This window comes from Magnolia sinica, chromosome 13 (assembly GCF_029962835.1).
Source record: "Magnolia sinica isolate HGM2019 chromosome 13, MsV1, whole genome shotgun sequence".
Classification (NCBI taxonomy): domain Eukaryota; kingdom Viridiplantae; phylum Streptophyta; class Magnoliopsida; order Magnoliales; family Magnoliaceae; genus Magnolia; species Magnolia sinica.
The window spans coordinates 18,371,758-18,398,377 of NC_080585.1; the positions used below are offsets into that span (position 1 = coordinate 18,371,758).

Sequence of the window (26,620 nt, forward strand, 5' to 3'; positions counted from 1 at the left end):
AATTTTAAAAATTCCATTTTAAAATGCCTCCTGGATTCGGGCCTACATTCTTTGGACGGTGGGAAATACGTGGGTGTACAGAGAATAGGAGACGATCCGGTGTTAAGACCTTTTCTTTCTTCTTCTTTTTTTTAATTTACCTATTAGCATTCGATTCCATACGCATGTACAAGATCCAGACCATTCATCTGGTGGGCCCTACCTTGTTTTAGACGATCCTAATCCCCAACCTCCTGATTGGAGCTCTGAAGGATTACATATGGATGGTCGGAGGGAAAAATGACTGATGGTCCACATTCAGTGGGCAAAACCGACCAAATGAATGCTCTGAATCTAATGTAAGCCATGCACGAGGATTGTATGACAGCAGAAACTAACATACATTAAACGCTTGTATGTCTGCCATATGTACACTGGACTATGCGTACAGATCAGTATACCCTACCAGTATATAAAATCACACCCTCTCATTGAAGATAAATACTTTGATACACTGGCAGAGTGTGATGGATGATGCGCAGGCAGCTTGAAATTACTGAGAAATTGCACGGGTGGCATATAAAATGAACCGTCCAAACTATGGGTACCAGTTTAGATGAATTATGAACCAAAAATTACTTTTATTTGGTTATCCAACTATCAGATTGCTAGGGATTTATTGGACGGTTAAATGATCTTATTTCCATGAAAAAAAAAAAGGTGTCCACAAATCAGAGGTTAGGATTGTTCTACCGATCTGATTTTTAGAGTGTAACTAAGCTACGGTGGATTCTACGATTTAGTCGGTTTACCTAGTTTGCACAATTTCTAATTGCCAGCATATCTAGTGGCATACAGAGCCAGAGTATCAAATAACTCCTCCAGTTGAAGCCCGAGTATCATTGGATCTGGAAGTAAATTAAAGAAAAAGGGGGAATTTAAACTTTTTCTTTCTCAACCCTTACATTACTGGAATTTCATTGATTTTTTCTTCATTTTTAAGAAAAGATGGATCAAATTGAAACCAGTCATGAGAAAGGGACTCCAATGCAAGGAATGTAAAATACACATTTATCTTCAAGAGATAATCATACATTATGTCTTTGATTTGAGAAGGGACTACAAAAGCAATAGACAAGCTATGAATTGATTTCATATGAATTTGACAGCAAACAGAAAATACATAGATATATGCAGCAGAAGTAGGTTAGCCATAAAAGCCTGCTAACAGCCACCCTCCGTAGTCGGTTGACCATAAGTCACGCTAGCAGCATTGCTTCAACAGATAGGCATTGTCGCTTGAAGAAGCCGATGGCTGTGGTCAATGCAGAGCACTGAAGAACAACACACCTGCCAGAAGAAATGCAAATGAAGGCTCTACTACCCAGAAGAAAGCGACGGCCCAAACGGGGACCGTGAGAAGTTACAAAGGGGGTTAACATTAGAACCAGCTAACGAGAACCCTTTAAAGATGGAACGGATTCAAGAAGCTGCAGTGGGGTAATGATGATCATCTACAGACTGCGGCCCCTGATTGGATTGGAAGAGTCGGTTGAGAAGTTTTGCTGCAGCATGGCACAACCTTCCAGTGTTCATAACCTTTCAAATGATAGATTGGAGGGCCCTTGAAAAGCTTCCTGTAGTTGACCAAAGCCTACTACCGGCAACCTTTTAACAGATAGGACGATGGGCTTGAAAAGCTTACTGAAGTCCCTAACCCATCTGGTTTCCTGCCCTCTGCCCCTTTGCCCGGCGTCTCACAACCACTGAAATCAAGAACACGTCGCTCTATCTGGAAAAAAGAATAACAATAGTAAGGCACCAAACTAGGGCACATATAGATTTTTATTCTTTTGAAGATGGAGCAGATATAGTTTGGTTGCATGATTTGTGCACTGGTGATTTTTCAGTGTGATGGTTTTTGGATTTGCTAAGATTAGCACCCAAAGTCCACTGGCATGTATTAAATTTAATTTCAAATTCTGATTGATTGGCTAGTGAGTTCAGCCAACTCTATTTTGGCTGAGCCCACACATACACGCATCGGTGCATGGTGAGCACACATAGATGTACCCACACAACACAGATTTGTTTGCCTGATTTATGCAAATGATGACTTTTCCGTGGAAAGATGGATTTTGGATTTTCTAAGATAAGCATACCAAAGTCCACTGGCATGTGTGAACTTCGATTTCCAGATTCTGATTGATCTGCTTGGAATTCAACCAACTCTACTCTGGATGAGCCCACACATCAACGAATGGTGCAGGCATAGATGTATGCATGCATGCAGGTTTTGGGATTTTCCCAGAAAAGCAAACCAAAGTCCACTGCTCTTATGTGTTAACTTTGATGTTCTGATTCTGATTGATCAGCTTGAAATTCAAGCAACTCTACTTTGGATGAGCCCATACATCAACGAATGGTTTAGACATATATGTATGTATGCATGCAGGTATGTGTGCATGCAAGGTAGTCAGAACACCAAATATAGACTATTGTTGCCCATCAAATAGGTAGAAATTTCACAAGAAAAAAAAAAAAACAGAGAGAAACAGGAGAATAATTTCATGTCAGGAAAGTAATACAATAAATAAAATCCTACAAAAAAAGAGCAATATGGAACTGAGTAGCAAATACATGCATAGATGATATGGAAGTAAACAAAAAAATGGAAGTAACTCATAATGTAGGTATAAACAAGATATCTAACATAACAATCAGATATAATGCCTTGTAAATCATACAAAAACCATCGCCAGTCATAACCTTCACATGGTAAATACATGCTACCCAGTATTTAGAATTAAAGAGCTCTTCTAAGCCTGCATGCGACCTCTACATGCTCCACACCTGCCAGTTTGGCATGGGTTGTTGTCGTGCATGTGTGCCATGTTAGATGACAATGCTGAAAAATCATCGTCAGGCACTTCTATAGTTGCACAAAGCATGAAGTGAAGCATATTAGATTTGGGTGCAGGAATGGCGAAGCATCTGCACCATGGGACCCAACTTATACCAGATTTCGAGGTATCAGCATCGCTACAAGTTTTGCTGGCCAGGGATACAGAAACAATATCGATATCGCCAATAATATTGCTGATAACCGGAAATGCGGGGAAACATAGGAAAAACAGTGGAATTTTCAGCGAAACTTTAGGAAATGTTAAAATGTACATATTTGCATATTTAAAAATTAAAAAATTTGCAAAAAGAATGCATACATAACAAGTTTCCATTTAATGGGGCCTTAAAAGCATGTGTTGTTGTAAGAAATCAGTCCAATCATCCCCTCCGGCCTATTTAACCATCCAAACATCCATCGATATTGCAAAATATCAACAACACATGTTATTTCACCAAAAAATCATCAACAATTGGAAAGGAAATGAAAGATTGTGGTCTCAATATCTCGTATGTTGCGATATCGATAATATTGAGATATTATCAATGACAAATTGAACACTACATACAACCATGTGCCCAAGAAAAAAATTGAAATATATTTTTTCTAATAAACAAAATTTTGATGATATCAATACGTTGGCGATATTATTGAAATATCGTCAAAACACTTATGATACAAACATTAACTAGAATTTACATAGTTGAAAATATTGGTAATACATAGGCGATATTGATGCATTGACAATACAAGTGACACATAGAATTTACATAGTTGAAAATATTGACGATTACATTTAGCGATATTGATACGTTAGCGATACTTAGAGATACACTGCTAATACCTGAAATTTTTTATACTACCTGTATTATCGGTATCGCTACCAGTGTTATCGGTATCGTTAAGTTAGAGATAAAGATAATATCAGAGATAATTCAAACACTGACTTATACAATGCTCCAATGCCCCATATACGTACAAGTTTGGCATATGTGACCAAATTAGTGATGTGCATGGAGAGGTGCCGTGGGCTGAGAGAAGGTCCAACAAAAAACTCAAGGACAACCTAACACAAGATTTTAAAAATAAAATTAAAAATTAAAAAAGAAACCCTAAGAACACAATTGACAGGATTCCAAAAAATTAGATTTCATAAAGATTGATGAGGAAGTTTTTGGGGTTAAGAGGATTAAGGAAATGTGCACACCCACACACAAACAAGAACACTCATTTCCATTTCCACGAGCATTGGCCACTAGGTGGTGGGGTAAATGCAATGTTTTACCTAAATTGCCATCCCCCAACATTTTCTATTCCAAATCTTGTGATCTGGATTCGGGGTTATTTGCAACCCGGATCATTATTTTTACCAATCCAAAATTATGATTCTATGCTCTTACTGTTGATTAAATTGTGATGTAAACTAATACTTAAAATGTACATATTTATACTTAGATGTATACAATGGCATGCATATAATATAATATTACATATGTCGGATCTATCACAATATTCATCATTTCATATATAAATTACAACATCAATTTGTATATAAAGCTATATTTGCATTTACTTAGTGTATGTATTCAAGGGACCCAACATGACCCTACCCCTAGCGCAACACGTACTGGGGGGGAGTGGAATGCCGCATACCGGTTCCCTTACTACATACCAGAGTGACTAACGATCTATGTAAAACTTGGGTAAGTTACTAGGCAATTGCCTAGTCAATCCCTTTAACCATGGGCAATCATCAGGACTAAGAACGGCCCCCATGGAAATGGCTTGAGCACAAGTTCCAGGTGCCTAGGTGTATATGAGGGCTGAGAGGGGCAGCCAAGCTAGACAATATGAGTATTGACAACAAGGAGGAAATAAAATAATTTCTTCAAGAAAAGTATAAAAAAGGATATGGAGATCATACCAAGGCGCCAGGTGGGAAAGAAATGAGATTTTCGACCTCATTGTCTAGGAACTGATTATCCTCTTCCAATGGATTTTGAACAGAATGGCATCTTTCATTTGCATGTGAATCTGCTGCTCCAGTATCTCCACTTGCAAGAACCTCCCGAGCCTCAGCCAATGCAGCAGCAGACTGTTCATTTAACTGCCTCATCAGCCCAATCGCATCATAGGTTCTTTCTCCAGGACTGAAGAAGTATCCTATCTCCTGCAAGAAATTAGATAAGGGGAAAACGAAAAGAAAAGATAAAACCCATCAACAAGTGCTCGAAGGAGAAAAATAATTCCAGTGAGTACAACAAAAACCCAAATTGTAACCTGCTCCAACCTCCACCATGCACAGCACCACCCTCTGTAATCAGAACCATTCACTGAGAGGGCCCTGCAGTGCAACGGTGGAAAGTTGCACTGACCAAAATATCCTAGCTATCCAATATCTGGCCTGCACATGAACTGTTAAATAGAAGTGGCCAATTGCTCCACATGACATACAATTAGGATCTTACGATACATGTTGTTAAACGTGTCTCATGCTCAGCAAGTCTTGTCAAGTGAATGGTTTCCACGTGCAGTGGAGACTAGAGGATGTCACAATATGGGCCTCTCTCAGGAATCACCTAACTAGTTCACTTTTCACGTAACCAGTGAAATAAGAGATCCAGCCGACTCCAAAAGTTTTCCTCACAAAATCAACCATGTGATAATTGAAGTGGGTCATGCACAGCCACACCATTTCTTTCCACTAAACTTTCCAGCCCAGAGAACAAACTTATGCAGACTATGAAACATGGTTGAGAGGAACTAAACAAATGATGAATGTAGCTCTAGGACGATAGTTAGTCCTCATGCATGCTTGAGAAAAAATTACAACACGATAGTTCATTAGCTAAAAACGCTCTGGTAAGCATATTAACTTCTTAAAGTCTAAGGCCTTGACAACTATGTGCATAAGCAACATTTCTTTGTTGAGGTATATGTGCATCTGAGAATGAGCTGGTGAGAGAGAGACCCTAAAGTATCAATTTCCTGTTTCCCCTTTTAAATTTTATTGTTAACTCGCCCAATTCCTGAGCCAATTTGGTGGACTAGGGGCATTTAGGTGTTTAAAACCATCACGTCTTGCCTGGTAGCCGAAAGGAGTTAGAAGAGTTCGCTTTCAGTATCTTGTTGACAAGCTTGGGAGCCCTAGATCTTCATTCTCCAGCTTTTATGTTTTATAAAAGCATAAGAGTTTAGGATGAATAAGTGTTTAGGATGAAGTGATAGATTTTATGTTTTATGCAGTGTAGTAGGATTAGTCTGAAGCCTATCAGTCATTTGATTTTTCACATTATTTGTTGGTTGTAAGGGCATAGTTTTCTTTTTGCTTGTATTGAATTTAGCTTAAGTGTGATGCTATTCTTTTTGCTTTTTGAATGGAATTGGATTCTTTCTTCATTCTGATGGTTTCTTTACATAGTAGCAGAGCAATAGATCATTAGCTCTGAGAGACCCTAGCGCTGCTGTGGTTGATTGTAAGGGGATAGTTGTCTTTTTGCACAATTGTACTGTATTTAGGTTTAGTGTGACACTACTCTTTTTGCTTTTGAATGGAATAGGATTCTTTCTTCATTCTAACGTTTTTGACATGGTATCAGAGCATTAGATCCTTAATTCTGAGAAACCCTGCACTGGTGTGAGGATCGTCGAGCATATGCATCACACATAAGATCCGCCTAGCAGTTTTCTTCTCTCTTTTTCTCCTCTTACATGACTTTCTTTTACACCATTTTGACTCGGTGGAGTTTTAAAAAAGTGAACCAACTCATGCAAGACCCCGGTTGATTCACCATGTCAGCCAACCAGAGTCTCCCAACTTAAAGGAATTCATAGAAATCTCAAAGACAACTCCAAACCATGGATTTTGACTCCAATGCAATGTGCAGGTTCACTTCCCACATGTACATAGTAGGATCATAACTCTTAAAGCCTGGAGTATTTTGTTTCATGCATGCATTGATAACTTTTAATAGACTGCTTATCCTATCATTAAGTCGTCTGGATTACTTCATGTACATCACATATTTCTATACATTGCAGAGAACAAAACTACATGTTTAGTACCTCGAATGATATGTCTGTGTCAAATTTCTGTCCTCGTAGAAGAGAATTCATGAACCAAGGTGACTTCCAAGCTGAAGGAGACTCAATACCTCTTTTGATGCTAGGGGTGTCAGCAAAGCTGTTGCAAATACAAACAGATGTCAAAACAAGTAAAAAGCACTATTGTGGACTCGACAATCTTTAGTAATGGAAAACACATGCAAAATAATGCATCGTACACATGGAAACAAAATTCCTTAATTTTGGGCTCAAGATTAATGGCACTCATAAATGTCGGTTGAAAAGTTCAATGTTTACAGAAGTACAGTGCCATTTGTCAAGTGAAGTTTCCATTCAATAAAAATAAAAAGGTAAATTTTTCATTCCACAAAGCCGACCCCAAATAGCTGGGAGAAGGCTTTTGAAGATGGTGATGAGAAAAATGCTTCCAGTGTAGATAATGTGAGATATACTACACTATAAATGGAAAAATGACAATCATTTGCAATGTCGCGTAAGCTGTCGCACATGCTGAATCAGCTAAATGCAAATGGTCGAAAACTCACATATTATAATTCTATAGTAGGCTTTGCTTAAGTGCACACGCGTGTGCGATAAGCTCATTTACATGCCACGGATGTGCTAGAATGGCAGATAGGTGCGAGATCCAATCCATTCTTCAGGTTGGTCTGACCTTCTACATGTTTTCCCAAAAATAGATCTAGTGCACTCAGCATGTGGGCCCTAATATTGGAAACAGGTGGATGGGTTGGAAAACTTAGCCAAGTTTTTAAGCCGCACATTTATTTTGCAAACTTTGGCGGCCCCCCTGACCAGTGGATCAACCTGATTCTTGGGCTAATATAGACAATAGCATAGCATGACGTATTTATATATCTATAATATTTCAATGCATCAAAACCTGAATAGTGGGGCCTAATGCATCCATTATTGTATGAGTGGGGTCCGTATTTCAGTGATCCAGACCGTTGATGATGGAACTCATCATGGATGAAGCATGCACGAAAACTTATTCCAGATTGGATGATTCTGTCCATCCCATCTGTTACTGTAAATTCAGACAGTTGTTGTGTTATCTCCCTAATCATTTATTTGTGGGCCACTAATCCCGAGGTTAGAATGTCTGATTTGCAAGATTTTCTTGGCATGCCATTCTTGTGGGTTCCATCATATCAAGGGTTGCAATCTCTGAAGTCTCAACACATGGCCTTCACATACAAATTGGCACATCAGGACCCTTCACATTCTGATGCATCAACACCATATAGTTCCTCGTATAATCTATATAGTCTGCCAAGTACACAACTATAACATCTATATCATTTCAATTAACAGTTTATCCTGCAAAATCAGTACCCAACATTATTTTTCGCATTAAAGAAGCTTGGCTGAATCAGAGAAAGTATTGTCTAAGACAGTACACACCATAACTTCACACATATCATGACCTGACTCTCAGCCAATAACTTGATTGAGCTTCTCCAAGTTGAATGATTGCCAAACAAGTCATCTCACACAGAAGAAATATGATTCAAAGCATACAAATCTAGATGAAATCCAGACCCTATGGAAAGTTCAAAAATATAGTACCATATGGTCCTTGATTAAATTGGGAAAACAAAGAAGTCATTATATACAACAAAAGGAAACAGAACTTATTTATAATTTAAATAAATAAATAAATAAAAAGAGGCAAAGGTGAAATATGTATGAGGCTTACATGCTGCTAATGTTTTCAATGTCATCATTGTTAGACGACCCAGCCTTCTCATATGTAACCTGTAATGGAGGGATCAAATGGCGGTCATGCTTTCCTTCACCAAGATTAGGAGAAAAAAGGCCGGAAAAACATGGATCTCCTGATGAAGATTCAGAATGGCCATTTATGTCATCAGGGTTTGACGTAATATCCAGTTTTCTGCAGAGTTGAGTTCTCAGAGTCCTAGCACCACTATTCAAGGTTCCATTTGTAGGATTCCGATCTTCAGGAGGGGAAAACAAAAGCAGGTCATTTGAATCATGTTCAGCAAGGACTCCAGTAGGATTCTGCAACTGAGAAAGAAAAATAATGACGTTAAATTCAAATAGAATAATTCCTCTTGAGCAGAGAAAACATTTCCAGAACCTAAACACTCTTATTATCAATTTGGCCAAAATATTAGTTTAGTTTGCCAGGAGAAGTTTTGGACTGTTTTCAGGCTTGCTGTTTTCATTGGAAATTTAAGGGGGGTTTGAGGTTTCTTCCCCCCCTATAATACCTTCTCCAAATTTTTGGGGTTTAAAATGTGTAAATCCCAGTTTTGTTCCTCTTATGTGCCAACCCGTAACGCAGGGGTATCCCTCTTCTTTTCTTCTGCTATTTTCCAGCAATGTGGGCTACAAGGTTTTCAGCTAAAAAAGAAGACAATTTTCTTCCAGTTGATCTCTGCTACACAAATAAACTATTGATATATGGTTTATATCTTTATGGTAGAGGATGTGTGACATCATGCACATTGTGCAATGTTTTTTGAATGTTTGTTATGTGTTAATGTGTTATATTTTTTACTTGAGTTATTATTTCTATGCTAGCAAGCTTGTCAGTACTGTATAAACTAAACTGTTTGTGAATTTTCCTTCTCCAATAATGGGGCCAACAGTTAGGACGTAGTGTGGGCCATAATTGTATTGGCACGTGAGGGTGTTTGATGCATCGACAGGCTCCCTGCCAGGGATGTCAATGAATAGCCAAATCCATGTATCAAACCTGATTTAATCAGAGCTGGGGATCCATATTTTGGGCCCAATTAATATTTGGGTAGGTTTGGGTCCATGGACTCAGATAAGAATAGAAATTGGGTCGGACTGGTACCGAATATACTTCTTTTAGTTTTAATTCTATATTTATTGTTCAAAACACAAAAGGTTGCTTTGGTAAAAACTCGAATCCAGTTCTGGATCCAAACTTGAATCTTGAGTTGATCTTAGATCCGATTCTGGATCAAACTCCACTCTTGCACTCCTAATTTGTGCTTGAAATTAGACCTGACAGGACCCAATGGGATGACCAAATCCAATCGTATTCAGATTTGATACCTTGTATGTGGCACCAAATCAAAACCCAACATGACCTGAACCAATTCCCATAGTCGGATCCAGATACAGGTTCAACAGTATATCGAAACCACTCCTACCCGTCGATAGCCCCACTCCTTGTTATTCAGTCATTCCCTGTAGTCAGTCCTGGCGGTGCATTTGTTGGTGCCACTTGGATGGCTGTGTTTATTACCTGGTAGGAGGGAATTCATCTCTAGGAGGGAATTCATCTCTAGGCATCAACTGTTTACAAATTTCACTTTGCAGGTAGCATACAATAGTCGCGCTAGCATGCAGCATGGGACAAGACTGTGCTGGCATGTAGTGTTATCATGATCATGTAGAGTTCCTGGCTATTTTGTGCAGCCAATTACTCGATCATTACCCGTCATGCATGTGGGGCATGTGTGCAGTGGATGGGCTGGGACCAATATTGGGTGGTGGGACCATGTTGGCATGTGTGCAATAATTGTGTCAATGTGAACCTCTGCCAAAGCTGGTTCCAAGAGCCCAGGTAAAACTGATGACTTGTGAGCTAGCGGAGAATAAATTTTTTTATCCTATCTTCAAATTTAAAGGCTAACGCCAAATTTCTAGGAGAAAAGGCTAAGATGATTATGATTGCATTCTTTACTAATTTTTACCTTGTTATTTTAAAATAAAAATACAACTCATTTAGTATGTTTGACAAAAGGAAATGACGGAACAACCACATTTTCCAGTCCACAAGAATACCAAAACAGCCACCTAACAGAACTGACAACTATGGCGATAGCAAACTAGTACAGGCACATGGAAAAAACATTTTCCTCGCAGCAAAATGAATAAAACCAAGTCTTCCCCCCTTTTTTTTCTTCCTTTTTCTTTTCTTGAATGGTGAACAGAACAAAGATATTGGCTAGTGAGAAAACAAAAAATGACCAAGATATGCATTAAACAGTAGCAAGAAACAAAACTAACTCTGATAAAGAACAATGAAAGTTACACAGACAAATGCTACATGGGACATTTGTACCGTTGGTTTAAGTCATACTTGCAAATCCGATACAGCAACCATCAAAACCAGGACACTAACAGACTCTCACAGAAGTCCAAACTGGGAAAACTCAAGAGTAAAAGAAGAATAAGAGATTATTTATACAATACTTAAAAATTCACAGACATCTACAAAGAAAAAAAGGTCTCCTCTGATTAAGATGTCATGGGAATAGATGTTATAACACAGTTCTAAGGCCAAAACATCACATAACAATTATCAGGCACTTGAAAGAGCATCCATGAAGCTTAAGCCAGGAGAGAGTGACTGCTACAGTAGTGTAATAATGCTGAGATGTAAATATAATTCAAGGCTTGTTATGTGGCAGAACAAATATTGTAAGAATAAGTACACCACAGCAATTTGGCTGCAATGAATGAAGTTTCGAAAAACACCTCCACATCCAATTATCATTTTTACCTCACAGCAGTACTTGTAATTGTAAGATATAAAAAGATGGGGAGAAAGAAAAAAGACAGAGAAAATAATGGAAACTCACTCTTTGGATTGTAACATCTGTATCAGCCTTCATATGTGCATCCAAACCATCAATTCCTTGCTTGATCCTGTCCTCAGGATTACTTTTATCACAATCTTTGTCTGAGGACCTGGCATCTGGAAGCACTGCTTCATCTTTTGGGTCTCTAGAAGCATGATCCAAATTTTCCTTCTCCCTTGGGGAGGCTACAGATTTCTTCTTCAGGTAATGCAATGGAGAAAAGAGTGCACCATCCATAGCAGATACAGAGGCTCTACAAGATCTATTTTCATCAAATCTAACATCCAGGCATGAATAGTCGCTAATATTTAGGGCGGAAGATGTAGAAAATAACCCATGGTTAAGATCCTTCTTGTCACTCTTCCTTTCTTGGAATGGCGACAATAGCTCACGTTGCCGTTTCTTTAAAATTGAAGGAGTGCATATGAAGCTTTTAGCAGCACTCTTCAAAACAGCATCAGGACTGCCATCATGAGAAGGTGAATCCCATAAGCTGTAAGGAGTAGAGCAGTTCATAGAAGACATCATTAATTGCCGAATGCCAAGGGGACTATATGCCTCGCTTCCAGATGATATGAGATCACAGCTGACAAACGGAATTTCCAAGCTTGGAAAACGGGGAGGCTCATAAAATAGACCCCCTGAATCCTGATGCTCTATAGGCACAGCTGTGCTTCCATCCATGCTTATAAGGGTTTCATTGGCATCTGCAGATATGGAACAAAGCATTTCCACTGGCACGGGTTTTGGAGGTTCCATCTTTTGATCCCACTCTGCAACCATGCAGCCCTCAGACCTATCCACTCTGAAGGGAGAATTAAAAGAACCATGTGGATAGACAAAGCCTTCATATGAGTAGGTAACGAGCTCCATGTTTTGAGTTCCAGTTGATATGTTTCCACCTTCAGTATTCTCACTTCTAGATATATGTTTACCATTACCTGAACAAAGTAGTGATGGGGAAACTACCGTGAACAAATTCTGATACTGTGATGCTTCCATCATATCAGATGATTTGATAGGGTAATATGGATGTGAACATGAAGCCAAAGTTCTGGTCATTTCAGAGCTATCGCAAATCAATGTACATGAAGTTGAGTGTTTGGGCGTCTCAGAGCCTTGCATGTCAGATTGACAAATCAATGAACACGAAGCTAAACTCCTAGCCATTTCAGAGCACTGTACGTCAGATTGGCAAAATAAAGAACCTGCACAGCCATCCAGGTCAATGATATTTGAAGCTTCTACACGATTTCCCAAAGAAGGGCCTCTATGAACCCCAGCCTCTGGAAGTTTTTTTCTCCCACAATCACCGTTAGATATTAATACTTCGTCCAATGGTTTATCACAGCCACCAAGGATATTCCCCCCAGAAGTAGGAAGTTGGGATCCACTAGAGCCTTGTATTGGAACAGATTCTGTTTCATGGTTTTCTCCAACACCCAAAGCGTACGGTTTCGATGTTTCTAGTAAACCTGGTGATTCCTGCAAGACCTCTGGTGACATGGTACTAGGCAATTCATGTGTGCCTGATAGACAAGCTTTACTGCTGGATCTTTCCACGCCATGTAACAAACTGTGGTTGGAGGAATTCAGAGGAACGGACACAACATATGTCATTTCTGGCACGGAAAATGTGGCTTCTTCTAGGGGAGCATAAAATTCTTTAGAACCCAGTGATGAATGAGAACTTTGCACGTTCTGTTGAACATCTTCTGCTCTTATCTTAAATTCTTCGCTAACCTGAGCTGGAATTAAATTACCCATCTCAGAATCAGGTTGGGAACAACTAACAGGAGCAGAACCTTGACTGCATTCTGATAATTCTTCAACTTCTGCACCATCTCTGAAACCACTATCTCCACTGTTCTGTTGTCTCCTTGCAGAGGATGATATAGTGCATTGGTTTGAGAGGTCTGAATTAGGCGGACCTTGATACTCAGTCAGACCTGATGCCAAGTATGAAGCCAATTTCTTTTTTACGGAGCTATTCCAATGATTCTTTATAGCATTGTCCGTCCTGATTACCAAATAGCAAAACAATACTTTAATAGTCGCATTCATTAACATATCTTCTAATGAACGATAAAAGAAAGATTGATTTCAGCTTACAAAGAATAAACGGAATATAAAAGCATCAGTTCTGATAAGCAAATCAAATAGAATAATTCTAAAAGAAGAAGAACAAAGAAGACAGACTGCTTTAGATGTCCCTAGGAAGACGGGAGAGCTGAACTCTTTTCTGCCACAAGATAATATCCCCACTGCATTTCAGATGCAGCCATATAGTTTGGCTATAGAAGGTAGAGAAATATCAGACGTAGATGCAATTTCAGTTACATACTGACCCAGCCTATAGTTGCAGGAAGTGTGAAGCGAAGTGGCAACAGACTCAGATGCAGGAGTAGGGAAGCTTCTGTTTCAAAATGTTAGCAAGCATAAACAGCTAGGAAGCAGGAGCGGGAGCATGAGTCTGAAGCGCAATTCGAGGCGGGTGCAGCACCTAGTTAGAAGCATTGTGCAACTAAGATCCAAACACTTTCCAGAACAAATGGTTATCCACTCCACGAAACATCAGTTCCACCAACAATTTAAAGCACACCCAATTATCCAAACACTAAAAGATGAAAGTCCAGAGCAACAAGAATACAGAAAAAAGTGGATCCAAAGTATACAGGAAGCCTTATTATTTTCAACAAGCTTTAAAGAACGATAGAATGTTTACTAAGAGGAAAGGATTGGAAACTTTAATTACTACCTTCCTGGTAAGAATTTTGTTAACTCTGCCCACTTGTTCCCATAAATTTGATGAGCTCGAATTAGTGCCAATTCCTCTTCTTGAGTCCATGCCTCTTTGTTTATGGCAGGATTAAGGTGATTGTGCCACCTGAAAACAAATATTCCGTCACATAAATAGCATGCTCTCATGGTCACAAGATCATAGAAGAAAAAAAAACAACAACATGGCCATTCTATTACAAACTGCGATATAGCTTCACACTACATCCTCAACTTAGAAAGAGAAATGAGAAGGTAACTCACACCTAAAGGAAACGTTACCACAGAATAGGCATGTAGCATTAGTTAAACATTATTGATATGGAAAATAAAGGATATCATCTAAATTATGTAGAGTATAATACTATAATCATTATCTTATTCAGCAATTTGTGAAAATCAATGAATACAGTTTTCAGTGTTCAACAAAGACACGAGATGTCTGAAACTACATATTTGAAAATTGAAATGACTGAAAGACCAAACATCAGCAAAGCTACAGGCAGCAGCTTTGGCAATCAGGCATACAAATGATTAGGATTCCCGAGTGGAGCATGACTACCAAATCATCATAAACTATATTAACCATAAGGACAGCCACAAACTCGAAGCTGGTTACTTACCATACTCAGATAATTACTGCACAAGGATATCAACAGTGCCATGATCTTCCAGTGTCTGTGCAATTTAGAACACATGGTTCAGTGAACTAGACTGCTAGTCTGATGGGCCCAATCATGAATTGGTGACGACCCAAAAAGTTTCCCAGGTTAGAAGATCCCATCCATATGATCAGTGGCCTACAAATAGACAGTTAAGAGAATATACAACAAAGGGGCGGCATAAATGCCAGAAATTGGATGGTTAGGATCTTCCATTCTGGAAGATTTTGTGGCATCCTCCACCGACTGTGAGGCTCATCAGGTCAGTCATTCAATCTCCAGATCAGTGAACCATCTGCCCCATTCATATGACCAGGCACACCAGGACCGTATAATTTCTCGCTTATTACTAATGAGAAAGTTCTAGATTCCATTAGTTCACAATAAGCAATTGATATCTTGATATCGCAAGAGCTAACTTGTAAAATTTTGTTATAGGTACCTAAATGGTGGCAATGGGAGGAAAAGATCTCAGGTTTAAGAGACCTAACAACAAAAGATACTTCTACATTTGGTATTTAATTCATAATATTTTATGTATCTTACCCAAACTTCACTTAGGTATTGCTTATCAAAAACTAAATGGTGGCTCGAATCACTAAAGGCCAGGATGGAGCTAAAACCAAGGCCGAAAAGATAGATAATAAGAAAAGATAAAGAATATTTATTAAGTTTGGAAAGATAAATACTTTGTAGCCTGAAATATGGTTAGAGATATTTTGTGGTTCCGAGGAAAGCTTGCTTGAACTGCTAACAACAGACCCGTTACGCCCTTGTAAAGGACCCAGCAAGCAACAGATAGCTTCAAAGCTTATTACTATAAAGAAAAGATCAATAATATTTGGAAAGTTTGGAAAGAAATACGTTGTAGCTTGAAATGTGGTTAGAATATTTTGTGGTTCCCAGGAAAGCTTGTGTTCCCTAGATCCTCTATTTCTACCATAAGAACAGGAGAGAGAGAGAGAGAGAGAGAGAGAGAGAGAGAGAGAGAGAGAACCAACAACGTGCAACAAAGAAACACATTACACATCACCAAGTTAAGCCCTTCAACTAATTGAATCGTTTGAATCGTGTTCAAAGCACTTAAGTAACCTTCCCAACAATGTTGGTCCTGTGCTGAAGCACCAGGACACATTCAATGGCATTCAGGAAACCAGTATGATGACCACAACCTTATCATTCAGGAAACCAGTCAGATGACCACAACCTTATCATTCAGGAAACCAGTTGGATGACCACAACCTTATCATTCAGGAAGATTCCCCAAAAACCATAGGATTGGAGAAGATGAACCCAAAAAGACTATGTTAGGGAAGAAATGAACTCCCAAAGTAGGAAACCTCTTAAAGATCCTGTTCAAGTAAGGAGTACATGTAGAAACATAGATGAAAGAAGGCACAAAAACAAGAGATGAACTCCAAGCAATATAGTCAAACAACAAAAGAGCAGGCAAGGTGCTACAAGGCCAAGCATTGAGGCATAAGCCTTCTACCAAAAATCACATGTAAAATCAATCAGAAAGGAAGTTTATGACCGAAAGAAAGAAAATAAAAAATTTTTAAAAAAGGTCCTACAACGCATACGCATGATAGATATACCATCTCCGCATTTGCAAGGAAATTTAAACCTTTTCTTTTGAGTTCCACACAAAACTGCTGCTATTACAAGAACGCCTTTGATGGGAGCAAGAGAAAATGTTTTGATAAACGATAAGGTAAAATGTATAGCTAAATGATGCCTGCCTTTCCTGGACAGAATATATTCCCTCCAAAACTATTTCTGAACAACATAAGCCCTGATAGGGGGAAAAAAAGATTAGTCCTACTAAGTCCAAAAATTTTCTTTCAAACACACCTTTCTCGGCATTGTTTTCCAATGCGTCCAGGCAGTTCCTGTGCAATGGTTGACCACTTCTTCGCTCCATATTTGCTGACCAATTCAATTATTTTATCATCTTCCTGTTGAAAATGTTGTGCTGTAGTTAACCAACACATGCATTGAATGCAAATTTTGAAGGGAACACCAACTAATACAGAAATTAGAAAAAGGGAAATAAAAAGATAGGGAAGGGTTCCATAAATACAGAAATTACATCCTGAATATCTTACCTCTTTTGACCATGGTCCTTTAACAAGTTCAGGGTTCAAAACTTTCTGCCACCTGTGCAGGCACTGAACATCAGTTCGGTCCTTAAAACATTCAGCTGCAAAAGGCAAAACAATATATGATGAGCATCTAATCAATTGAAAGTATATAGGCAATGTCTTGGATACATGCTTGGTCTAACATAGAGTTGCCACGACCAAAACACCAAGAAACATCGTGGAAAACAAGTTATAAATGCCTTCGCGATGTGATTAGTTACTGAAATTTCTTTCTCCATATGTAGAATAAGAAGCAACCATGAGGGGTACTAAAAGGTAGCAGTGCTGTCAGCATTATGTGAATCAATTCCTTCAGTAATTTCTTAATTAAACAAAACCAAAATTGACAGATTTCTGCACTCCAGATCCAGGAAAAAAGTGGTTAAAACATAATTAACATTCGCAGCAATACTTCAAGCTATCTTATTTAAAGATATTGGTAAGTAGAGATCAATGTTAAAAAAGATAGCACATGAAGCGAAGCCACCATGCTTGGGGCCTCTCTTGGTCAAGAAAGGGTTTTCGAAGTGTTGGAGGTGATGAAATAGCAGTCAGAAAACGGCCACAAAAAAATTAATCTTAAATGTGGTAAAAAAAAAATGGACATGGAACTGACAACCTGTAACCTAAAACATTGAGATATCCCCAGAGAAGAAGAAAAAAATGGATGATGAACTCATAACAGAATTTTTTTATTTTTATTTAAATGCAATAAAATAAAATATTCTGTCAATTCCATAAATGGTAGCAAACATATAGATACCTATTTTTTTCCAGTTTCTTCCCTTATAGCGTTGGACAGCTCTGCACAGTATAGTGTCCTGCAAACAAAAACAAATTAATTCATGCAGTCAATGGCTAACAGAAAACCACATGGTGAGTGTCGTCGTCATCAACATCCTCATAGCCTTGGCCCAATATTTTGGGGCAAGGCAATGGTTAGAAAGTTAAAGTCAATATATTACATATAACTATCTACATGAATATATATATATATATATATATATATATATATAGAGAGAGAGAGAGAGAGAGAGATGCACTCATGAGAACTAGTTCTCAAGGAAACTTCATGAGAAGTTTTGACACGTGATGTGGGCACAAAATCCGGATGGTCCACTGGTTGAGACACCTCATAAACCCCCAGGACTAGCTTTTTGGCCTGATCCAAAAATCTGGCAGGCCATAGCAAAGTGAGAGACAAATCAAGGGCCTAGGGGTTTCCACTTTGCTATGGCCCACCAGATTTTTGGATGGGGCCAAAAAGTTAGCCTAGGGGGTTTCATGAGGAAACTCATAGTGGACCGTCCAGATTTTGTGCCCACATCACGCGTCAAAAGTTCTCACAAAGTTCCCATGAGAACCAATTCCTAGGAGAGCAAGCATGAAGACATGCATTTACCACTAAATTAAGAACATGCAATAAAGTAAATGGACTAGTCTTGAAGGCACAAAAACTCTAGCATTGATTCCAGTTCTGTTACAAATAGGATGTAACGTGGTTGTGGGTGATTGCGTGTATCCGCAGGGATTAGTCTCACTTCAAAAATGAGGTGGGGACACCCTGTGTCTTCAAAACAAAAAAAAACAAATACATGTAACGTAAAGATAAAAAATTTGAAAGTTGATATTTTTCTTAATTCTTATGCTAACAAAGAAAGAATGGTTGAAGTTCCAAAAGTAAAAGAAAATAAAAATTGAAGATGAAAAAGAATACCCCAAGCTAATGATAGAGAACTAACATAAAAAAGAAAAAGTTCTCCTTTCAGTGTTTTAAACAATCTAAAGAAATATGGATGGATGGAAGTAGAAGCACAGAATCGAATAAAATTCATAATGACATTTTTTGCAAAATGGTGAGTGTTTAAGTCCCAAAAAGGAAAAATGCATGGTATTGTGTGCCATATATCCGAGATTCCACTTTGAACCCCTATGCCACCTTCTTGAGCTGACTTGAGAAAAGATACAACAGAGAGAACTAAAGAACCTTAGTCCATTTGAGGGCCAGCAAATGGCTGCTGGCCCAATAACTTCTGCCTTGGGGAGCATGCACACTTCAATTTGACTGTCAAAATAGTTTGAAATGTTGATTGACCTTAATTCGGCTCTTTTACTTGAGCTCAATTGTCTGTTCAACCAATGGTTACCTTCCTCAAACCAATACACCCAACAAGCCCTTATAACCATAACAGTTATTAGATTTGCCCTAGTAGAAAACTGACCGCCAGATATGTTTTTTATTTATAGAAAGACTTTATTAATAAACCGGCAAGAGAAAACAACCCTCAGAGCGAACTACAGCCCAACCCACCCACTTTACATAAGAAAACTTCCCAATCCCCCCGAAGAAATTCTCTTCTATAAACTGAAAACTCCGTGTGGTACATCGCCCAAAAAGTAACATAGCTACTCACTTTATCGACCACCTGGTCTACATTTTCACACTTTTATATTGAAAATCCTATCATTTCCCTCCTTCCATATGGCTCAAAACAATGCTAGAAACAAATATTCAAAGCAATCTGTCTTTGCATTCCCTATAGGACTAGCAGTCCATGCTTCCAATAGCATAGCCACCAATCTCAGCATTGTCCACATGCATCCAAACAGGATAAACCAAATTTTCTGAACATTTTAAGAAAACGGCACAGTACACTGAAAAAACTATCTTTAAGAAAATGGCACAATGAAGTGAAAAAGATGCATATTGACTCTTCCAACATTGTACAAGTGATTACTCAAATTCCACTCAAAGTAACATGGAAGGGAGATACCATCATGGTATTCAAAAACTGTTAATGGCCACTACATAACAGTAACAGTGGTGCCCGTTACGTGATACAGGATTGTAATGCCCAATTTTTAAAAAAATGGCCTGTGACAGGCTGATACGGGGTCGCAATGGGCCAATCGCTGATACATTTTTTACTTTAAAAAATGGCCATTACGGCCCGTATTGTGATCGCCATAAGTGTGGCTGTTACAACCACCGCTACCATTATTGAATACATGATACCATTCACCACTTAAACAAGTACAATTCCTCACATGGTTACATCTCATCTTAATTTTCATGACTCAACAAAGAGATAAGTGCACTTTCACATAAATACAAACTTACCTCTTCAGCAGTCCACTGCCCCTTTGTCGAGCGCCTTGTAGGGCCACTTGTCCTCCTGCATAAGTATCGACAATATACCAGTTGAGCCCCTTGGACCAATGGCAATAGTTTCTATTTTCTTGAACATGCATTCAATTGAAGAAAAAGGGAAACAATGACATGACAGTGATCCCATTTCTCCAAAATATTCTCAATATTCACAAGCATCCCCTCCCAGCTGGTAAGTCTCATAGGGAAAAAAGTTGGAAGAACTTAAAGGCTCTGTTTGGAAAGAAAAGTTTCTATAAGTTTTCATATTGGAAAATTATCTCTTCTTAATAATGTGTATCATATTTTGAGGCAGATGTTTCCTTCAACAATTTGGGCCCATAATTTAGACGATTTAGTTTCAGTTTCATCTATGTCCATGTACAAATTTTCAATGCACAAGTATGAACCATTGCACTCTAGCAAGCGTTATGTTGGGAACTATGGCTCAAACACAACAGGAGAATATTTAAGGGCAAGGAACTTCCCAAGTCAAAGGTGGCCGAGAGAACTCCTGAGCCCATGTGTCTATGGGCAAAAATCACAAGGTCAAGGAATCCCGGTAGAGAATATTCTCAAAGATTGGCTACCCATTATATGGGGGCAAGTTCACACCTGGTTCCTCTAGGGCATCGATGCAAGCCTGGTGATTCATCATCGCCGGTTTCCTTAGAGGACCGGATGAAAAAGGCAAGCATTGGGATTTGGGGGTATCCTTATAAATGGAAACAGTGAAGTCAAGTTTGCATTTTTCAGGCCTTATCATAGCCACTTCTTCCCTCATGACTGAGGTGCTAGCTCTTAAGGCCTGTTTGTTTCACCAATTACCCCGGTAATGTAAAGGAAACATGTCATCATTATGATTTTAGCACCGCTAAACCAAACATGGGAATTGTCGATCAAATGCAAATGCAGATGTTTTCAGGAGACCAGTGTAATTTCACCGATTACCCCAGTAATGTAAAGGAACATGTCATCATTATGATTTTAGCACCGCGAAACCGAACATGGGAATCGTCAGTCGAATGCAGATGTAATCAGCAAACAGGTAAAAGAATTTGTAACCAGCGCATTTTTTCATGGCATTACTGCAAAAATCTTGAAACCAAACAGCGACATCAGTGTATTTTGGTGATGACTTAATATTAAACTAATCTAAAAATGCCGTCATTACAATTTTACTGCAGATAAACAAGACACGAGAATCGGCGATCAAATGCAAATGTTTTCAAGAAACAGGTAAAGCAATTTGTAATCATTGCACATTTTGATTACATTACCATGGTAATTGGTGAAACAAACAGGCCATTAAGGAAATCATTCATTCGATTGTAATCGATATTAAGTTTTCCGATATCAGGATTGAGTGTCCGAGCGAGAAGCTCCCGCTTTGGGTTTCAAGGGAGGCTTGTTCCCCTCATTTTCTCTCAGCACTATTCCGAGACATAAATTCTCTGGGAGCTAGGCAAATATTTCGTTAACCAAGCTGGATCCAAGAGTTTACATCTTTGTGGTTTCAAAGTTGGCCAAGGAAGGGACCTTCCGCCATGTTCTTCGCTCAGGGATTCCATTTCCCTTTTTTTATTAATGAATTTTCTTTAGTTATCTTCTCAAAAGACGACAACGACGACGACGACGACAACAACAACAACAACAACAACAACAAAAAAAAAAGGAAGAAGAAGAAGAAGAAGAAGAAGAAGATAAGGGAGTCATTATTTCAGCATTTTCAAAATCAGGAAATAATACCGTCTTATGTTCTTTTCTTGATTTTGGGTGGAATTCCAAAATTTTGAAATTCTAACCCTTATGTCGAAACAACTCTCTTTCCTAATAATAAATCTGAAAATTGTCAAATTACAGAACAGCAATTAAATTGTAACTATGTTGCATCCAAGCAGCCCTTTTCCCAATCCTAAATTTGCAAATTGCAAACTGCAGAACCACAATTAAACTGCAATTTTTCTACTGTCCCAACAAACCCTGAAAGTCCTTTCAAACTGGTAACATTAATAAAAGCAATCTAGATGTTCCACATTGAAAGTACTACCCAATCAAAAAAGAGTTATAGTTCCAGATTTGGTGCAGTTTATAGGTAAGTTTATCTCTGTCTCCTTGCCAACAAATAGACAAATAGGAAAAGAGAAATTTGGTCTCAGGTACCCAAACTAAGAATAAAAAAATAGAAAGAACGAGAAACAGATCGCAGTAAAGTCACTATTGGAACATTACCCATGCAAAGGTTGTGGCTTCTGAAAACCCATGCTGCTGCCATGAACGAGTGCAGTAGGAATAGCTTCACTTCTCCTGGCGCATCTCGTGTTTTCACTTGCCATTATTCCTCAAATGCAAGCGAAGGTGCATGCGTCAGTCCACTCTCTGCACAAACTTTCTCCAGATTAGATTCCCACAAAACCATCATCAACCTCCCTAAAAAGCTAGAAGAGCTTCCTCTTAAGAGGAACAAAATTGAACTGAAAATTAAAACATAAAATAAACAGGAACACCTTCCCCCTTTCAAAAAATTGCCATTGTTGGTGTTTAAAAAGAAAAAGACAAAGATAGGAACAACTATAATGCTTATAAATGGAGAAATGCTTCAGAATACGGTAAAAACTTGGGAGGAAAAAAAGAATGTCAGAAAAACAATATGCTACTCCTATATAAAAGACTAGGCGGCGATGAGAGCAGCATGAAAGCATCAACAAGAACTTACAAGCAACTTAGCAAAACCAAATCTTTGAAAACAAGTTACAGAAAAAGGTTAAGAGTTAGAGATGAAGATCTACGAGATTTCAAAACAGCAGCAGCAGCAGCAAATCAACCAATAAAAGGCCTTCAGTTTAGTCCAGTGCAAATGCTACCAAATAATCAAGAAATACCTAATCATTGAAATTTCCTATGAGCTCTATTTCCTAAACAAATTTAGGCTTCAAAACGGCACATATCAAGCGACTAAAATGCCTCAACCTTCACTAGAGTGGGGACCCAGGCTCGAGTCCCGCTGATTTACTGGTCTCAGTCCAGCCTGAACTGATTGTGTAGTCTAGACCAAAAAAAGAAAACTACTCCATTTTCATTGAATGCAAAGACAAGCAAACCTGGGTAAGGGTGCCTTTGGGTGCATAATGAATCGCTGGCGGAACTAACATTATAGTGTAACAGATAACCATTTCTTTCACCAAACATTTGAGCGCTACAGAAAATCAGTACCGCATCATCCAGAATACAGTTTTTCAGCCTTTTGCATACCAGGTTGTCTGAGCCAGATATTAAATAGGCAGAAATGCATCCCACTGGCCCATCTTCATAGGGACATCCAAGCACAAAAAATCTAGTACTCAATCAATTCTCCTATGACGTACTTAGGTTGAAAAAGAGGTTAGCAAACCGTGAAAATTGAGACAGTACACTTCTGTATCATTTCAGTTCCCAAAATCGAAAACGAGTGTAAACAAATCAATCAGGTAGTGCATGAACAGTTGCAAATCTTAAAAACTAGGGTTCCAATTGACCAATAAGATTGTCACTGACCAAAAAATATTAATTTTTTTAATCAATTCCTTAGAAAAGACGTTAGCAAACGGTGAAAATTAGCCGATTAAAATGCAGTCACTTTCATCAAACATTTAAACTGCCAAAAATGAAGAAAAAAAATCTAGCATTCAGAGAATTCACGAAAAATGAGAGAATGAAAACCAAAACCCAAACCCTAACCTGATCAATGTAATTGGAATTTGATAGAAAGAGGATGCAGGAAATCACATGATCGAGAGCAGTGGCATCGAAGAGATCTGCTTCTGACGATGCGATACGCGCATTACAGATCTGCAAAAAGAGAGAGAGAGAGCATAGGAGAGTATTTTGAAAGAGAAAGGGGCGGACTAGTGTTCAATTCAAACCCTACGCTTAAATGTCGAACAGAACGTGATTGATCGGACGGCTGGGATGAAAGGCATCAGGAGTTTTGGTTGTATCTAGAGGCCACTTACGGCCGCTTTCATATTTCGAAACCCAACGGGCGAGCCACCGGCTGCAGCCGGTGGCCTTTCTGGGCAATAACTAGTTTCTTCGGGCTTGTCCCCGGTTGGTGACCGGCCAGCTAGACCTATTTAGTTGGTCAACCACAAGCCCAGATAATTTTCAGCTCCGGCTTAGGCTCATGTCATTTTGGTCCGACCAGACCCGACCGGACCCGGCTGGGCTTCACATATTCACGTAAACCGTCGGTTTCATTTATCCAAATACCTCTCTGTGCATGTGCGGCCCACCTGATCAACGGTTGAACCACAAGCATTCACGTGGGAAATAGGGGTGGGTCAGGCCACGACCCAACCAATTTTTTTCTGGTTCATTCTAGGGCCCGCCATGCTCGGGCCTTGGAGTCTTTAGTGTTTTGGACCCGGCACATTGCCACCCTTTCTAGTGTGAAATGGGTGCTGACTTGTACAATAGGACGCACCAATTACACCCACGAAGTGGGCCCTAGCTTTTAAGACGTCTCGCGAAAATGCCTCATTATGCAATTAAGAGAGCCTTTAAAAATGTTACATACAAGTGGATCCCACATGTTCTTCAGGCCTAGATTCAATCAAGAGCCATTGAATTATGAGATACAACATACCAATGGAGCCCACTTAAGTCGTGGTCCCATTTGACCCGTTATGTACCTACACAAATAAGGATAATTTTTAAACTTTCATAAGTATTGATATCACATGTAATGGTCGTAAAATTTTAATAATAATAATAATAATGATGAAAGATTTTTTATCTTATCTCTATTTTATATTTATTTTATCTTTATCTTATTTCATAATTTATATATATCGTTAATACGTTTATCTTATATATACACATAACCCTCCCCACATCTCTCAAGATTCAAACACTCAAATGTATACAGTAAAAAATTTTTTAATATAAATTAAATATTAACAAAAAAACTATCTGCGACAGTAGAGAAAGGGAAAAAGATATTTTTGGATAACTTAAATCAAATATGTATATCGTCATTTTTTTAGTATTTTTATACATTTAAGGTAATTTGATTCGATGTCAATGAACGGTGTGGATCGGCCACACGTTTATTGCATTGAATTATTGGTAAATACGATGTAAAAGTGAGGGAAGTCTAAAATTATATAATTGTAATTGGTGTGCATCTGGTCGAATCAAATTAGATCTGTATGAATCATATGATCCCTAAGGTCAAAATATGCAAGGGCCCTAATTTTCAGATCAATCTGACCATCAAATAAGCCATATTAGTCAGATCTAGAAGTGTTTAATAAAGGAATCTTAGATTTTTGCGCAAGTGTTGGTATCACTTAGCGTAAAAGGTCGAGATGGGTTATCAGTGTATGTGTGGTTAAATCCACACCATTCATCTAATGTGTAGAGGCAAAACATGATAAGACCTCAAGAATTTGAATGATCTAATCATCCAATGGGCCACCCCGATCAAACAATTTCCATTCAATTTATAATCTTAAAAATGAAATAAAAGATAAAAATCTAAATAGAAAATTTAATTATTTAATTATTTAGGATTCGGGCACCTTGGATGTTTATCAAAGGTGGGGCCCACCATGTAATAAAACTAGATGAATAATAATATCGTTAATATAATTGATAGAACTTCTGAATTCAAGTCAACTTAATTACCTTGCGGAGTCAATACTATCAAACTCATGTGAGTAACCGAATATGCGTCATGATTCATTGGAATTAAAATAAATTATTTTTGATAGTTTAAACGATTGATGTACTAATTTGAATATTTTGTTTTAATATTGAATGATGTAAAAACTTGTATGCTAATTTGTGCCAAATTGTATAAATGATAATAATTGTAAGTTGAATTTACTAATCAAGACAAATATCTATGGCAGTTATGAAAATGATACATTCATATGTCATCCACCTTTCATTACATTTAGGATGTGTTTGGATTCACGTTTGCGAGTGTATAGTATCGTATTAATCACTTTGATGGGACATGTCATTTGTTTGTTTTTGAATGGCCGGTCGACGCATTCCACGCGCGCGAATACTGCGTGGAACCAATTATCCTCATCGATTGTAAAGTACTTGGTGACGACTATGCAGCGTCCGGTCATGTCTCATCGTTGTATTGTATTAAAGAGAGATAGTCGAAAGCTTTTCATTTCAAGGTAGATGTTGGGAGAACGAGCGATGTTATACTCCTTCTCCGTAGATCATCTCCCTTACCCTGCATGTCGAAGATGAACTGAGATCATTCCCTCTCTTAGACAGACTTCATCATACAGTGACTCGAGTACCTTGCTACCACCTTCCTCTTTGCA

At 38.4% G+C, this 26,620-nt stretch overlaps 1 protein-coding gene across 4 annotated transcripts; it reads right to left on the minus strand.

Annotated features, from left to right (window-relative positions):
• Window positions 1–1,027: 1,027 nt before the first annotated feature.
• On the minus strand, window positions 1,028–24,327 carry LOC131223059 (transcription factor MYB3R-1-like). Of its 4 annotated transcripts, none has more exons than XM_058218346.1 (13): window positions 24,199–24,327; window positions 24,057–24,119; window positions 22,524–22,670; window positions 20,265–20,319; window positions 17,907–17,964; window positions 17,108–17,202; window positions 16,854–16,957; window positions 14,318–14,446; window positions 11,560–13,579; window positions 8,670–9,001; window positions 6,950–7,067; window positions 4,809–5,054; window positions 1,028–1,771 (listed from the first exon to the last, which is right to left on the minus strand). In XM_058218346.1, exons 3-13 carry the CDS (start codon window positions 22,625–22,627, stop codon window positions 1,637–1,639), a joined length of 3,396 nt encoding a protein of 1,131 aa, XP_058074329.1. In that variant the 5' UTR covers window positions 22,628–22,670; window positions 24,057–24,119; window positions 24,199–24,327; the 3' UTR covers window positions 1,028–1,636. The 4 variants fall into 4 exon arrangements, with proteins under 4 accessions (XP_058074329.1, XP_058074328.1, XP_058074327.1 ...); XM_058218345.1 differs by having other exon boundaries at window positions 24,009–24,119; window positions 24,199–24,326; XM_058218344.1 differs by lacking the exon at window positions 24,199–24,327 and having other exon boundaries at window positions 24,009–24,177.
• Window positions 24,328–26,620: the final 2,293 nt, after the last annotated feature.